The 17647-nt window shown below is 37.8% G+C and overlaps 1 protein-coding gene across 1 annotated transcript in view; it reads left to right on the top strand.

Annotated features, from left to right (window-relative positions):
- GABRA1 (gamma-aminobutyric acid type A receptor subunit alpha1) overlaps positions 1–10456 on the top strand; it is a 54440-nt gene extending 43984 nt beyond the window's left edge. The window contains exons 9-10 of the mRNA XM_072946961.1: positions 4201–4403; positions 9599–10456. Coding sequence (XP_072803062.1) covers positions 4201–4403; positions 9599–9910 — 515 coding nt within the window. The 3' untranslated portion in view covers positions 9911–10456. The remainder of the gene's footprint in view (positions 1–4200; positions 4404–9598) is intronic.
- The last annotated feature ends 7191 nt before the right edge of the window (positions 10457–17647 follow it).

Raw genomic sequence — 17647 nt, 5'->3', positions numbered from 1 at the left:
ATCTTTCCTGCCTGTATTGTAGTACACTGACTTAACTGTACTCTTCAGACTGATGAAAACCAAACACTTACTACATCATTCATTCATTCAGTCAGTCAGTCAGTCACTGACTTTTTCTTTGAAATCTACTGTGAGGTCCTACTATGTGCCAGGCATGGGATGTGGCATAAACCTCTCCCCTCACGAAGATTATATTCTGGAGCTTCAGATTTGAATCACAATAAAATCAAGCAGAACATTTATTAAGGGCGTTTGTATCAGGCTCTGTTCAAGGAAGTAACCCTGTATCATCTTATATAATACTAAAAAGGCCTCTGTACTGTTAGTATCCCTGTGTTTAGACAAGAAAGCTAAGGAACAAGAGACTGGGTAACTTTCCCGAGGGCAGAAGCTATAGGTGAAGGAGTCTGGAGTAAGACTCAGCCTCTCAGCTCTGGAGTCTGTGGGTTTAATGATGACCATGTACCACACTATCAACCCTGCGGCCATGGCAAAGCATGGAAGGGGGTGACTGCGAGCAGCATCATCCATTTGTTAATAATAACCACATATTTAATTGGTGAAAGGTACAATTATCAAGGTTCATTCTGAAAACATCTTACTAGGCTCATGCTGTCCTTAAAACTCCTTACTATAAAACAAAAAAGCCTTAAGACCCTTGCAGTCTAAACTGAGGGTTATTATTCATGGGCAGAGACCCCTTTGGCATCACCTTTCAACAATATGCAAAGTATGAAAGATCAGTTATCTCAGAGGAAAACAATTCTGCTGCCAGTGCTCAGAAATGAGTCTTTTCTTCTGAACTTAATTAGCAAGGCGCTTCTGGGTTGCAAACCGCCAAATCTTTGCTGTGACATTAGCCGAAGAACACGGCTGAATCAAGAACAGTTCCAGCTGCAGAGCAAGAGGGCACTTCCTTCCAGACTTTCTGTTTTCCTTCCTCACAGTTTGTAAATATTAACCAGCGCTTATGGCGCCAATTAGAACTGAAGATTGAACTCCTGTCAGATGTTCACTTCTTCACGTATGTGTAGTTTGAGCCCTCTATTTACTAGAAATTTTTAAGAATTAAGAACACAGAAGAAGGGGGCAGGGTATACCTCAGTGGTAGAGCATGTGCTTAGCATGCACAAGGTCCTGGGTTCAATCCCCAGTGCCTCCATTAAAAAAATAATAATGATAAAATAAATAAATTAAGCTAATTTTCTCCCTCTAATATACAAAGTTTAAAAAAAAATTTAAAAAGAAAATATGTTTATGCTTTGTATTTTATTTTTGTAGAATGAGCCCAGACCTACAGTGAAAATGATTTTTTTTAAATGCTCACTTTTCACTACGCTATACACCAGAAATTAATACAACATTGTAAATCGACTATACTTCAATAAAAATAAATAAATATGTGCTGACTTTCCCTTCTCTGTCCCCAACAAATCCTATCTTTCCTTTTTTGGATATTCTCCAGATCACTTTGGAATGTTTTAGAAGTCAAAAACCTTGCTCTTAACATTTTCGACTATCTTCTGTCTCAGCCGACTCATGCCCTTTTGGTGAACATAGCTACATATCTGTAAACTCAACTGCAGGAAGTAGTTCCCTGTATCAAGTTATATATTTCTAATGTTTTAAGTTCAATAAAATCACAAATACAACTTTCCAAGACCTTCAGCCTCTTAACATTTATTTAGTACACATTTCTATTCTTTTCAGTCTGCATTCAGCACACTTCTCTGAGCTGTTAGGGATGCCTGAGAAGGTCATGGGGATTTAAAGAAAAAAATACCAAAAGGGGAAAAAAAACCCAAAGTTGTACCTTATAACAGTTTATTAAATAGCATCTGAAACGCAACAGAGCTGAAGCCATCTTAGGTCTTAAACGTCATCTTCTTGACCTTCCGGGCTCTCTCTCGTTTAGAGGCAGTGTGGTCATGCAATTTTGCTCCTGGAAAGACCCAAGTTTTGGGTTCATTCTTCATTTTTCTAAGTTTCAGCTGCCCATAAACTGAGAGTCCAATTAAAATAAAATAGTGCCATTTAAAAGACGAGGTGAGAAAATACAATAAAATATGTAATTGTCAGAGTCAGTATTTGGAATTCAATAGATTTTTAACACATTTTGGGGTTCTTTTCCCCTTTCCTTATGGCAGGAATTGTAAGATCTCACACACACACACACACACACACACGACACACCTTTCTCTTTATGCTATTCTTCACTGTTTTTAATTTATGGATGCACTTTGTTTAAGAACACCCATTCCCAAATTACTTTTAACAGCTAGCTGCCTACATAAACCAAAATTTGGGTAAAAAAAAAAAATGAAACTCACTTTAGCAAGGATTTATCATAAAGGATTAAAGCTGTTCATAATAAGTTATTAACTATGCATTTAGTATCGGGCTAAGTGCTGAATACTTTATTATATTGTTTTATTTAATATTCACAATAGCCTTCTCAGTTAGGCTTATTAAAATTAACTTACGAGGAAATAATTACAAAAAATTCAGAAGCTAAGAATTGTGAGGCAATTTTCCCAAAGTCATTCAGCAATTTAGAAAGCTGGTATTTGAAACTGGGTTGCTCTGGTCTCCAAATGCTGACATTTAATTATCTTGCTCTTTGCTCAAGTTATCATTGAAATGTAAATTTGGGGGCTATTTTCCAGCCAATATTTCCTAAACCATAGGTAACACGGATAATGCCCCAGGACTTTCTGTAACACCTCCAAAGTTCAGAGTCAGTCTATTCCCTACCACGGTGACCATGTATCAAAAATATGATTTAATACAAGTCTCAGTGTTTCTTCCTAATTCTATCACTTCCAAAGATCACCTACCTTGAGCTTCATGACAAACTAGGGAATATTGGATGGTTTAAAGCAGCTTAGCAAAGTTAGCCACCTACCAGCTGTGTGGTCGACTGATTCTCTAAAAATTAATCAAAAAGGGGGCATCATAGATCTAGTTCTAGACACATGGGATGACAGTATCTTCTCCAGCAATAATTTGCTTATCATCTTTAAAATGCATTTCACTTATAATATTTAATCCTCAAATAATGTTGTGAATAACGGCACAGAAATTTTCCTCCCTTAGAATTTCAGCCATGACATAGACAGTCAAGAGAGTGAATGTTACATCACCACTTTTACAGATACGGAGACTGAAGTCCCTGAAAGTTAACTTGCTTACTCGAGAACTAATAAGTAGGGAGGGACTAGTCATTGGAAGTAGTTATGATTTTTTTCTACACTAGGCAACCTGAGCCACTCTCACTGGGTTTCTGTGAATTGTTTTCCATGTATTTTCAAATGACTTCAAAGGAACTTACAATACTCTAACTGGTATATTAGGTTGATAATATTAATTTGTTAAATGAACATCAGTGGATATATCATTCATATACCAACTCAATTATTACACCAACCAATTATTTAAATAAACGAAAAGCAACTGACTTGAAAATTGCTTTGAATATAATCAGGTGATTTTAATCAGTAGGGATAGATTCGCAGAATAGAGAAGATGATGCAGCATTAACAGAAAGAGAAAGATTGCAAACATTTGAATCAGATAAATATGTTCAGATTTGGTTTTGCCGCTTCTGAGCTAATCGACCTCAAGCAAGTCATATGCAACTTATTTCAGGAATTTCTTATAAAAGAGTAGCTTTTTCAAGAATCAGGAACAAATCGTACAAAAGCCAAAGAGTTAATAATGTAACAAAATATTACCCAAAGATAATTTAATTATCTATCGTGATCAGTTATCAAGAAGTTATTGGTTTTGTGGTTCATACATTCCAGGTACACAGGTAGAATAGTAAACAGAGCTGAGGATCCAGAGATTACGTGTGGATCAAGGACAGTGAAGATCTCTGCTTTGTATTTCAGAGAGTTGGGGACAGTGAAGGAATATTATTTCCTTTCTTATCCAGGACACTATGCTCAAGATGCCTATTTAAAAGAGTTTACTATCTTAACAGCTTCTCAATAGCAGGGCAGTTTTTCCCTCCAAAAGCTCCCCCTTAATCCTGTCATGAACTGCAAACTATAGTGGGGTTAAATTAAAACTCATCCATCCCAAACCAAAATGGAATGAACTGGAAAATAGACTCTGTCCATGGTACTGCTGGTTTTCCTTTGTACAAGTAGGCTGGCCTCCCTGATGACGCTACAAATTCACTTTCTTTCTTTACAGGAGTTACAACTGTGCTCACCATGACAACTCTGAGTATCAGCGCCAGGAACTCCCTCCCGAAGGTGGCTTACGCCACGGCTATGGACTGGTTTATCGCAGTGTGCTACGCCTTTGTATTCTCAGCTCTGATCGAGTTTGCCACAGTAAACTATTTCACCAAAAGAGGTTATGCGTGGGATGGCAAAAGTGTGGTTCCAGAAAAGGTAAATGCTTTACCATCCCTGTGATACATTACTGGTATATCTTTTTAAACCTAAAAAATGGAATGTTTGGACTTGGGGGGAATGGATGAAGAATACAGAGAGGTTAAGGAGTTTGCTTTTTTCTTGCATCATGCATGATTAAGTGCTGTGAGAATTTCATTACTGCTAATGAGAGAGATCGTTTCAGTGGACAGATGTGCAGAGCAGAGGGAAGGAGATGAAGGAGAAACACAAAGGTAAACTTTTCTACTCAAATATGCTTTCCAGTGGTCTCTGTTGATGTGTGAACAGTTTTACCAAACCTTACATTAGGAGCAATTACACCATTATAATTTTTATAGCTTGAAAATCATAGTCTTTGGGTTGTTTTCTGAGCCTAATAAATTTGGTCATACATGTTATTACGTTAGTGCCTCAACTGAACAGAATTTTCAAAATGCATGATCTCTAGTTTTCACTAAAGACTGGGACACATACTGTCTTTTTCCAGTTTGCTTTAAGGATTAAAATGCACAGAAATCATAGGAAAATTCCTCGTCTTAGTTTAGAGTGGATTTTAAAGCACAGGTGGGGAGGATATTTCTATGTCTGAAGTTTGAAGGGAAAATATGTCAAAATACAAGTAAGCCTTGGACGGTGGGAAGAAGGGCAAAGTCAGAGAGATCTAGAAGACAGCTAGACATAATCTAAGAGGAATCACTCTACAGCAAACACAGAATACTAGTCTCTTGAGATGGTCCCTGAAAACACAGTTCTGTGGTCAAATACACCTGAATAATTCTGCATACTGTATCACAGAGTCACGGTATATTAAAAAGTCTGAGAAGGTCTATAGTAAAGAACCCCATTTAGTGATTATTTTCCCCTCACAGCTTCACAAATATACTACAAAAGAGGATCCTTGGTGGTGAAAACATCTACCACATTCAGTAGAACCTAAAATGTTACTGATTATAAGATGTACTGCTAGCGGGGAGGGTACAGCTCAGTGGTAAGAGTGCACGCTTAGCATGCACAAGGTCCTGGGTTCAATCCCCAATGCCTCCATTAAAAAAAATAAGTAAGTAAATAAATAAACCTAGTTACCCCCACCACCAAAAAAGATGTACCCCTAATACATGCATAAGTAAGAAAGAAAATATGCTGCCAAGTAAAAGCCCTGAGATTGACCTTTCAGACACAGAGGAATCAGTGGACCACCCCAGTGATCTCCTGCACAAGTAAAAACAAAGATGGTTCTGTACAGGAGGCCCTATTACAGCTAACATGGATGAGAACCGGGTCCTAAAAATTCATCTTGCCTTGAAATATCCTCGCACACCATAGAAAATCTCTGAATTTTCAAATCAACGATCTTGGCTCAGGTTCAGTAGAGAGAAGAGAAAAGACAAAGGGACTGCTTTTACCAGCTGGAGAGAGGGATGAGGGAGCGAAGACAGAGTTTTGTCCAATATTTTACCTTTGCCATTGATGGACCTCCATTTGTTCTAGAACAGAAAAGGCAGCTTCAAAGGACAGAGCTCACCAGACCTGAAGATGAGTGAGCATAAGGCATGACCAATTGTAAGACAGAGCCCAAAGTCATAGATATGGACGCTTTAAAAGTGCACATCTTAGGGGGAGGGTATAGCTCAGTGGTAGAGCGCGTGCTTAGCATGCATGAGGTCCTGGGTTCAATCCCCAGTACCTCCATTAAAGTAAATAAATAGACCTAAATACCTCCCCACAAAAAAAAAAAAAAAAAAGATTTGAGACAAAAGTGCACATCTTAGAATCCCTGAAATACTCAACTGAAGGTCTTCAGGTCGAATGATACATAAATATCGGGGATATGCAAATGCAAAATGAAATGCAAATATTGATGAAAGTTGCTTTTCTAGCTTCCTCCTTTGCATGCTGCAAGAGGCCAGTGTCTTTCTGATTGTGGCTCAGCAGTATCAGTTGTTAGTGACTTGTCAGGGGAACTGAATTTGGTCTGGAAAGCGCAGAATCTGGGATGAGACATGGGTGCGCTCATAGTTTAGTTCTCTCTTTCTGACCTGCTATTCGTCTTTCAAGTGTTGTATCTCAGATAAAATATTTTAATCTCGATCTACAGCTCATGTTATTCAGTGCACATGTATAAATAAAGGTAAAGGTCTAGCTAGATGTACATTTATTTATATAATACATTTATACCTATACCTGCCAGCCTAATGAGAAAGAGAATATTTTCTGCAGTTTATCTATGTCTCTGTAAAAACCTTCCCCAGGGCTCTGCCGGTTTGATTTGCTTATTACAGGGGATGTGATCACAGTGTGATCCAGGTCTCACTTCAACATTCAAAGAGGATAAAAAAATTGTCCTTTTTCTGTGACCAGGTGAGTGTTTTCAGGAGAGTTAAGATTTCAGTCTCTAACATCGTATAGCTTGAAAATAAAAAGACGAATCTTATACGTCGTCACATTATCAAGTGAGCGTACAGTAGCCTTCTCAAGATTCACCCCCACATGGTTAAATCCTGAAATACCAACTTCTTAAAGAATACAGGTAGTTCAACATTTTCACAAGTGAAAAAAAACTATTATTATTTCCTGAGAAACCAGCTAGATATTTCTAAATAGCCTTTCAACATGATGTTGAAAAAAAACAAACAAACCCAAAACAAACAAAAAAAAAACAAACCAAAAACTAACAACTTGAGAAATTTTAGGATTGGGGTATTATGATAGTTGGCAGTGGGAAAGATGAAATCTACCAATAATATAAACTCTTCTCCAAGAATTTTTCCTTGTGCAGATTATTCATTTCAGTTCATTAAACAAGGTATCTGTCACTCAACAAATTTTGGTTAGATCAGAACCCTCTTCAGCATCACAGTGCAAATATATTTTATCTAAAGGACATACATGCTTTTCAATGTATCCTTTAATATACTAAAATTCTTATTTTCTAGGCAATAGACTTAATACCAGTTTAATCTGGCTGTTTATATTGAAATGAGTCATATCAAGTTTTGACTTGTAGTCATTTGGACTATATTCAGAGGGAATCACTTTACCCACTTTAACTTTATACAGATAATTATAGCATTTGTCACTCCCCATAAGGCTTAAACAAATCTACCTTCATTAAAAATGGGCATCAATGTGGAGTTAGTGGCCTTCCTTTTAATGACCTAATCCTAGAAAAAAAAATCTGGGTTTTTCTCCTTTTTCCTTTATTTTTTGGTCACAATCAATGTATGCTTAAGGATTTCGAGAGGAAAAAAGGTAGTAGAGAGGTCATGAAGTTGGTTAATAAGGAAATTAACCTCTTAAAATCCCTGTCTATAGCACCTTGTGAAAAACATCAGCTCTTCTGGAAATAATATTTTATTCTGATTTGATAATAAAAATACAAATTATTCAGAGTATGCCGAATATGGTTGGCCAGGTTTAGCTGCTAATCAGTATTCTCTGTGTAGCTTTTTCAAAGCGTCCATGAACAGGCTTCCATCCCTAGGAATTCTGATTCAAAGGGTGAGATTGTGCCCAAGACATTTGCACTTTAACAATTTTTTACTGGTGAGTTAGTGTGCATGAAAGAATGAGACTCACACTGTTAGACCAGTGCTGTCCAGCAGGAATGTCAGTGAGCCACAAATGTGAGCCGTATGTATAATTAAAATTTTTCAAATAGCCTTATTTAGAAAGTGCAAGCCAGTGAAATTAAGTTTAATAATTCACTTTAGTCAATACATTAAAAACATTATCTTTACATATAAACAATGCTAAACATTATTTAGGAGATACATTGTACTCTTTTTTTCATACTATGTCTTCAAAATCCTAGGTGTAGTTTATACTTCCAGCACATCTCAAATTAGGCTAGCCCCATTGCAAGAGCTCAGTAGTCATAAGTTACTAGTGGTAACTATGTCAGACCATGTACCTCTAAAAAACGACCCACTTCATTTTTCAGAAATGTCTGTACCTTTAAGAAATGCCGAAATTGTCAATTACTACACAGGTAACATTGGTGAGCAGCTAACATGGAGCAGGAGTTCAGGATATCCTGACTAACCCCGCCTTGTCATTTGTCTACTGGAAACATGGGGAGAGGCAGCAAATAATAATTGGCTCAGTAATGTATCACTGCAAAACAAACCACCCAAAAACTTAGTGACCTGAAATAACAACCAAGCATTTGGGGCTGGGAAAAAAACCTGGTGGCATTTCTATTAGTCTGACCTGGGCTCACTCACACCGCTGCAGAAAACTGGAGGCTCCAGCAGGGTGGGAAGACCACAAGGGTCTCTCTCACAGGTTTGGGTCGGATGCCGGCTGGACTGCTCGCTGCACACGGCCCCTGTCCCTCTGTGGTCTCGTCCAGGCTCCCCCTACGTGGCAGGGGCATGCTTCCAGAGGGTAAAGGCCAAGGCTGCGAAGCCTCTTGATGATAGGGCCCTAAGCTGGCCAGCATCACTCTGCCAAGGCTACAAGTCTAGATTTAACAAGTGGGGAAATTCACTCCACCTCTTGATGGGATATCCCGGAAGATACCTGTCTGCATTTTCCCTAGCTTTACTGAGATAATAATTGGCATGTAACATTGTGTAAGCTTGAGGTGTACAATGTGGTTGATTTGATACATTTATAGATTGTGAATTCATTACAACCAGAGTATTAGCTACCATCTCTATCCCATCACATAGTTACCATTTCTTTTTTCTGATGAGAACATTTAAGATCTCATCTCAGCAACATTCAAGTGTATGATTCAGTATTATTATCTATAATCACCATGGATTAGCAGACATTAGGTCCTGTCTAAAACGTCCATTAAGACATTTGGTCCATGCTGGAGGTCCTTGATATCTGGTCCTGTCCAAAACCACTTGGCATGGACCAAATACCTGCTTATGGACAAATGGGACAGGACTACCTTTCAAGGACCTTTGACATGGACCAAATATCTTATGGATGTTTTCGACAGGACCAAATGTCCTGCAAGATCATCGTGCTGTACATTAGAGCAAACTTGTCAATCTTATAACTAGATGTTTGTGTCTGCGTTTTTCATTTATCTCCAAAATGCAGTCATAAATACATCCCTCAGATTTTACATAAAGCACATGTTTGAGTTCCAAAGTAAAGGCCACTCTGCTCAGCAACTTATGAATTTGCTTCCCACAATTTACTAAACGAAATATTTTTACTCTTTCCTTCTACAGCCAAAGAAAGTGAAGGATCCCCTCATTAAGAAAAACAACACTTATGCTCCGACTGCAACCAGCTACACTCCTAACTTGGCCAGGGGTGACCCCGGCTTAGCCACCATTGCTAAAAGTGCAACCATAGAACCGAAAGAAGTCAAGCCGGAAACAAAACCACCAGAACCGAAGAAAACCTTTAACAGTGTCAGCAAAATTGATCGACTGTCAAGAATAGCCTTCCCGCTCCTATTCGGAATCTTTAACTTGGTCTACTGGGCTACGTATTTAAACAGAGAGCCTCAGCTAAAAGCCCCCAGCCCACATCAGTAGGTCCTGTCACTCATAACCCGTTGTTGGGTCCTCTGCACTGGGAATTGCCTTCTGTTCTCAACATGGTAATTCCCATCTGCTTTATTGCCTCTGTCTTGAAGAATCTGAAGGTTTTCTTATTTCCATAATTCATATAAGAACAACAGACCCCTGTCTGGCAGCCCAGAGCAGACCATACAGCTGAGAGACAGGATTCTGAGAGAGGGAGCAAGAGAGCAAAATCACGGCAGAAGGAGACAGAAGGAAAGAGAGGTGAAAAGGGGGGGGAAGGAGATCCAAAGATAGGAGAAAAAGTAAAAGAAAAATCAAACTTAACTCTGTAACTCCAGGTCATTTGTAGATATATATTTCCAAATATTCTAGGAAAAAAAAGATACTGTATATGTCAAAAATATTTTTATGTGAAGGTGTTTAAAAGAATAAATTATAATGTTTAAGGAAGAAAAATTTTTAAAAAGTCTATGTCTTTATTGCATAAATGACAATGTGCTTCTTACGTATTTGTTTTTTTTAAACTGATGTATAGCTTTAACATTTTGTTTCCAAAGCTAAAAATCCCCATTCTTTCTCCTTAAAAAAGAAATGCCTAATGCATTATTTTGTTGTTAAATGCTATTTTAAAATTGATGGAAATTGCATAGGCTAAGGTGCAGTTCCTCACCATAGAGCACATTTAATCCAGTGAAGATAAATGCCTTTAAACAGGCTACTTTGCTACCATCTGCACTTTTACCACTAGACTCGATGAGGAATCATTTTAACAGAAATATATACACAATAAAACCAAAAAAAAAATTTAAAAGATTTATTTTCCACCCTGTCTATATCCAGATAGCACATGGGTCCAATAATCACTGATTTTCATTATGAAGATGTTTTTAGAGGGGCAAAAATATTTTGCAAGCTCTAGAATTGTTGAATGTATCATTTTATATAACAGTACATTAAAAGCTTTAGATTGAAATTTATGACTAGTAAATAAATATAGAATATATAAATTATATATGTAAATATCCAGCATGAGATTGTACATTTTTTACTTTTTTTAAGGCTGTGTTCTTAAAATATTGTGTGGGACTCACCGCTCTTAGCTGTCAGAATGTTGTTAAATGCTACGGAAATACATTCAGAGCCTGCCTTTAAGACCAGAACAGCCTGAAGGAGCCAGATGGGACTTAAAACATATGGGGATAAAGTCCACTTATGTAGGGACAGCTTGCAATTTCAAACTGTTGTCCAGTGTACAGTAGTAAATCAGTTGCAATCTGCTCAAGTCATGCCATGTTTCCCTATTTTAGGCTCTTGTAATATAGAAAGAAAGTGGAAAAACATTAGTGGGAGCTAGAAAAAAATCACCTGTATATTTACTGCTATCTTTGCTGATACCAACTATTTCAATAAGTGTTGTACCATATGTAGCATTAAATATAAAAATACGTGAAAGAATGTACAGGAAATAGCTTTTATTGAGTAATACTATTACTTTTCGTTTATACTGTAGCAATATATTTGTAGGCATACTATGTAAGGGCTTTAATGACAAGAGGTCCATTAACACTCCCTCTGAAGATTCTAGTCTGTTTCATTACTTCCCAGATGTTTTAGAGGTAAATATTTACGCGGAAGGTATTTTTGAAGTCTTCTTTTGTCTGATAAGAGTTTCAGAGATATTTAAAGTTAGCATCCAGAATCCATGAGTTATGGTCTAACCACATTTAGAATACCATGACATAAGCCTGTTATCACAATTACCAAATAAGACATTTGGGATCCATACCCATGTTTTGAGCAATGTTTTTCTCAAAGAGCTGCTACCCAATGACACAGGAAAATACAGCTTGTGTTTTCCTAAACAAACTCTGGTTTTCTTTTTAAATGTGCTTTATTGTTTGATTCGGTCCTGCCTAAGTTCAATGAGCTAAGCCAGCAAAGGCTGAACCAAGGATATCTCATCCTATGGTCTCATGTGTAGATAATCATGTATAGAAAATAAAGTAAAATATGGCTCTAACTTCTGTGTTGCTGTTTATCCCGTTATTTTTCGGCGTTAACCTAATGTGCTTATTAAGAGCATTTTATCTTCCAAACTCCTCGTGGCCCACATTTGGTCTGTATTTTGCTCATTAGATGTGAATATTTCTTCTTAGTCTGCTTTCTGCTAAGCAATGACTGCATTTCTATCATTCCTTAGTTTGTTAGTATATGTGGACAGAATTCTATTGTATAAATTGATTGCACAACTTATCAAAGACAAATTACTCTATGTAGCTTTTCTACAGTGCTTTGCTAAACCATGTAACCCTAGTTAAGTCTTCCTTGAAAATAAAGATCCACTCCTATAGGGGACAGTTCCTGTTAACTCCCAGGAAAAATTTTTAAAAGATGACACTGAATGTTTATCGCACCTTAGTGCAGTGAAGTGGCAATAAAACCCAACATGAATCGAGGTTGTTCATGGCAGATGCATGTACTGCTTTACAGAGTTTAGCAGAAGCTCTTAATTTTATGTCATACTGTATTCTATTATAATAATAAAGCTAACATTATTCAATAACAAAATGGAATGCTTGACTCTCTTTTCTATCAATAGTATGATCTTAAACTATGATTTTTTTTAATTAATCACTTTCAAAGGAAGGAATTGCTAAACACCTGGTATCTGGCGTTACCAAGAGCACTTCAACTCAAAATTTGGAATACATAAATAGAGCACAGTCAAATTGCTGAAATTATGGTAGTTTGTTCATATCTATTGTTAATGTAATAAATTTGTTTTCTGATCTACTCCTCGGAGATTGGTTTAATTGTTTTGCAGAAGGAGTCTGAGCATTGTGATTTTAAAAGCTCCCCCGGGGCTATCATGTTCCTTCATGTTTCTATAACCACAAAGTTAAAGTACAAAATACTTGTCATCATTTGAAAGACAATGGTAAATTCATTTCAATGATGGACCTAAAACTGTACTTGGTTCCTACAGGCAAGACAATGTGAGGTAAAATCTTTCTACGTCAGCTGGTGGCCAGGTGAAAACAAAGTAAATTGTATTTGTACAAATAAAACCTGCATCTTCTTAAAAATAAAAAAGATTCGGGACTTAGCAAAATTAATACTTTTAAAATCCTCCAACCAAATGACTTAGTCTGTCCGTGTAAACTAGCTGAATCATCACATTCATTGATTTCTTGGCTCTCATGACAATGAATGTAGTGGATGGTGATTATTTTGGCTATCAAACTACATCCATGTCAAGGCTCACCGTAACAATTATCTAAGAAATCAGAATAAGAATGGACTTGGCATTATGACTGACCATCTGTTTGAATTTAATTATACCTGTTCGTTAAGACCTTCTGTTAAGAGTTTTCTAACATTATCCAGCTCTTGTGACCAACAAGAACAGTCATCGCACTTGATTACATGATAGCCACAATTTAGGCAGACAGATTAACTCTGCATGTTAATTTAATTTAATTTAATTTTCCTAACATTTGCTGAGTCTCCCTCTACCTGTGTTAAAAACTGTGGTAGATAATAAGGATGTAGAGATAAATATTTCATGGCCTTTTTCTTTAAGAAATCAAAGTTCTAGTGGGGGAGGGAGACAGAATCAGGCACAAATAATAATAAAAATATTATGAGAAAAGTAGAGGACACTATGAGACACGTAACAGGGGTACCCAGCCCCTCTTCATATGATGAGATAATTGAACCTGTAGGAACTAATACTGTCTAAAATGAAGCTGGAAATATAAGGGGAACTGAAGTGGTCCTGGGATTTAATGCCAGCTGATGCGTTGCTAACCATTTAACCACTGACAACAGTTGAGATGTCTTGGAACCCTTGAGCCACCATCGTAGGCACTGAGATTACAGACATGAAAATCACAATATGCGCTTGGAAAGCTCACAATCAGAAAGAGAACCCAAGCGAACCTAAAGTTACAACACTTTAATAAAGACCTACAACTCCCAATAAATGCACAAGGCACGGGGAAGTGATACGTGGGATGTGGTGTGAGCGAGGTCTTCAGAGGAAAGCGTCCGCTAAGCTAGGTTTTGAAAGATGGTTCAATATTTATCAGGCACTTTAGTGCTGGGGAGACGGCTGGTGATAAGGGACACAGCTTTCATCCAAAGATAGCAACACATTAATACTTAACTCAGAGAGTCACAAAGTCTACTGCCAGGGAACTAACACATAAATGTAAAGTGGACCAAATATGACACTGTGAACGAAAAATACTGCAAGCCGTATCAGTGCACAAAGAATGCAGAAGCCATCAAGTCATCAGCGGCTGCTGCCACCCCCCAGTGAAGACAAGACTGCAGCCCAGACTCTGCAGCCAGTCACAATGGGGCACTCTGAGGGGACTCAGAATAAGAAAGGACAGGATACTGGCCCTAGACAGCTAGGTGCTTGTCAAAGGAATGAATTCAATGAGCCCAAATGTTTGCTTCCTCCCATACACAGAAAAGCGCTAAATTCTTTAACTTGAGATGTCTGGTCTTTTCAGTTAACAAGTAATCTTTTAATGTTCCAACTACCTGGTCTTTGTTGTCAAACTCCTGTATGTCCTAGCTCCTCCCCTACCTCTTCAGATCAGTCCCTCAGGGTGACCTGAGAGGCTGTCATCCCGGCTCGAGTCCTCCCACTAAATAAAGCATAACTCTCAACTTTTAGGCTGCACATTTATTTCCGTTGACAACACTAAGGGAGTCACTGGGGACTGTGGAAAGCAGCACATGCCCAGTCTCCATGCCTCAGCTCCAGCTATGTGGTGTCAGGGGCGGGGAAGGGGTCGCACATTGCTACGTATTCCAATATTACCACATACACACACAAAAAACTTGAATTTCTTTGTAACTCCAATTTTGAAACTACTTTTTTTCTCACATATAATGTTTCTGCCAGTTGAATCTGGCTAATTCAAGTGATTAATGAGTTCTGATTTTCAGAATGTCTGTACAAATCCACACATCCATTTGGTCATCATTAACTGAGCAGCTATCCTATGTCTGGGGTTAAGATTATTTCACAGAGAAAAGGCAGGTTATCCTTCCCTGTATTAGTTAGCAAACAGCAAAACTCTTTCAGAATGCTGATCTACTACATTTTCAAAAGTCACATTATCTTCCAATAAAACATTTATAGTCTAAAGACATCAAAGTATCCACAGGATTGTAAAATATTAAGATTCTTTTCATTTTGGGTTGGTAATTTACCCGTGTTTCTCTAGAACACGTAGCATATGTCACTACGTAAAAGTTGATGTCCTCATTAACAGTCCATCAAAATATACTTTATGCATCTTACCTTCTTTGATCTCACCATAGAATTGTTATAAATGAAGAAATTCATGTAATTCTGTTGATTTGCTTAACATACTGTAAGTGATTTTGCCAGATTAAAAAAATAATTTGTACTTCATTATAAAGATGATACTTTCAAAACTCATCTTAAAAAAATTACACTAGATCTCCTTGACGGTCTATGTTTTGTTTGAAAAATTAATAAGATAAACCATTAGAAACAACTTGAAAAAATAATGGTCCTTTCAAGTGGAAAGGAAAGGTCAGCCTACATAAGCTACAGATTGGGGGTGGCCCAGTGCAAGACACTTTGGTGTCCTTTGTAGCGGAAAGAGCGTGGCTACTGGAGTTAGGTCTCACTTTAAATATTGGCTTGGCCCATTGCTCAGCTCCTTCTGAGCCTCATTTATGCACAAAATAGGAACAATAGTAATTTATGTGGACACTGCTAGAGTGGCAGAGTAAGGACTGAGCAGTTCCACTCTCCAAAAATAATGATAAAACTTGACAGGTTTTCAAAAGCAATAATTTCAAGAGTCAAGAAATCAACAACCAAGTAAGGAGTATTTATTAAAAGAACAACTACTGAAACTTTTTTAAGAATGTTTCTATGTACGTTTGAACCTGCAATTGCCTTCGTGACCACTTCAGCTCCATTTCTGCAATAATGCTACCAATGAAGGACAAGCCATGTGAACAAGTATCTTCACCACTTGGGGGGGAGGAGGTTCTTACTTATACTGGAGCAAAGCATGCAAAAGTTCTATACCCATGAATGCTATCGGAAATAATAGCAATCTTGTAGACACATGACTAGGAAGGCCAGTGCTGAAGGTAGACAGCAGTTACAATCCTTGTCATAGTGCACAGAATCCTGATAGAAGAGTCAGGGGTGGAAATTTAACAGGAAGACAAGGAAAACCAGCCATCTACAGCAGGCTGGTTTCAAAGCAGTAAAATAAGCCTGTTTAAAGGATGGGAAAAACTATGTTCAAATAATAAAAGTATTATAATAATGATATATTAAATACAGAATCTCAAGAAAGAGATAGCAATCTTTTTTCTTTTAAAGAAGTAAATCTAAAGAGAAAATCTGGACTTGGAAATAAGAATAATTGAAAAGATTAAGTTATTAGAGTAGCCCAAAAGCAGATGTGAGATTTGGTTTTATTAAATAAAGTGCATGTTGTGTCAACATTACCTACAGCCTATGTGTATCAACTCATTAGTTCTATTTTGGAAACTAAAGTAACAATACTTGTGGGTGAGGAAGGAGGGGATGACTGGGGGTTGAAACAATAAAGTATGGCTTTACTAGGGAAAGGATACACACTGTACTGTCAATGACAAGGAGTTTAAAGTTTTATTAAAAGAAATCTTGGAGATTTTGTCTCATTCAGTATAAAACCAGGAACTATGATAAATTCTCCCCACAAATGAAGAATGAGTAGAAGTTCAATGAAGAAATAAAATTCAATAAGCCTGTTGAAATAGGGTCTTTTTTCCCTTTCATAATGAAACTCAAATATTTTTGAAAATTAAATTGCTTTGTCCTTTAAAGAGGAAACGCAATCTCAGACATCATAAATGAGACTGTACTCTCCCCTCCACGTTGTAGCACAGCTATTTGTAGGTTGAGCAGAAACATCTCCTGCTGTTGGTGGCTATCTTCCCTTTGCCCACTTGCTCTAGGTGAAGTGGGGCGGAAGGGGCAGGGCACAGCCACTGAAGGAATGACACAGCAGCTGAGGATGGGACCCGCTGGTTAGAGCCAAGATGGCGGAAGACTTGACCTCCAGCAGACCTTGAGCCTCATGGCACACCCACAGGTGCCGTGACAGCTCCCAGGCTGACCATAAAAGGTCAAAAAGTGGGCGAGGGGGGCGTTTCCTGGGAATCCTTGCCCCTTCCCCAATATAGTTGGAATAATCCTCCTACTCATTAGCATATGAAGTTACCAAGCCCATAAAACCTAACAACTCTGCACCTCATGGTCGCTCTCTCTCTCACCTTCTGAGACGGCCAACACTCTGTCTATGGAATGTGCATCTACTATTTAAACTTCAAATACCCCTACAGCTCTCAGTCTCTCTCCCTCTCACCTTTCTGAGATGGCCCGGCCCACATTTAGAGTGTGTATCTCTCTAAATAAACTTGCTTTCACTTTACCACGCCTTGCTCTTGAATACTTTCCTGTGCAAGGGAAGAACCTACTCTCCCACAACATAGTTTCCAACTGAAATGAGAGCAGGGAAAAACCGGTGGATAGATCATTGTCATGCACTTTAATAATCTTGAAAGATGAAGTATAGTTTATGCTCAGAATAATCCAGTTTTAGAGCTTGGCACATGATAATGAGACATTGCCTAGATGTTTGTGACACTGAAGTTGAAGTTTATGACACATTGTTGAATGCAATTTGGATT

This window comes from Vicugna pacos, chromosome 22 (assembly GCF_048564905.1).
Source record: "Vicugna pacos chromosome 22, VicPac4, whole genome shotgun sequence".
NCBI lineage: Eukaryota > Metazoa > Chordata > Mammalia > Artiodactyla > Camelidae > Vicugna > Vicugna pacos.
This window is presented reverse-complemented; position numbering and strand designations above follow the sequence as displayed.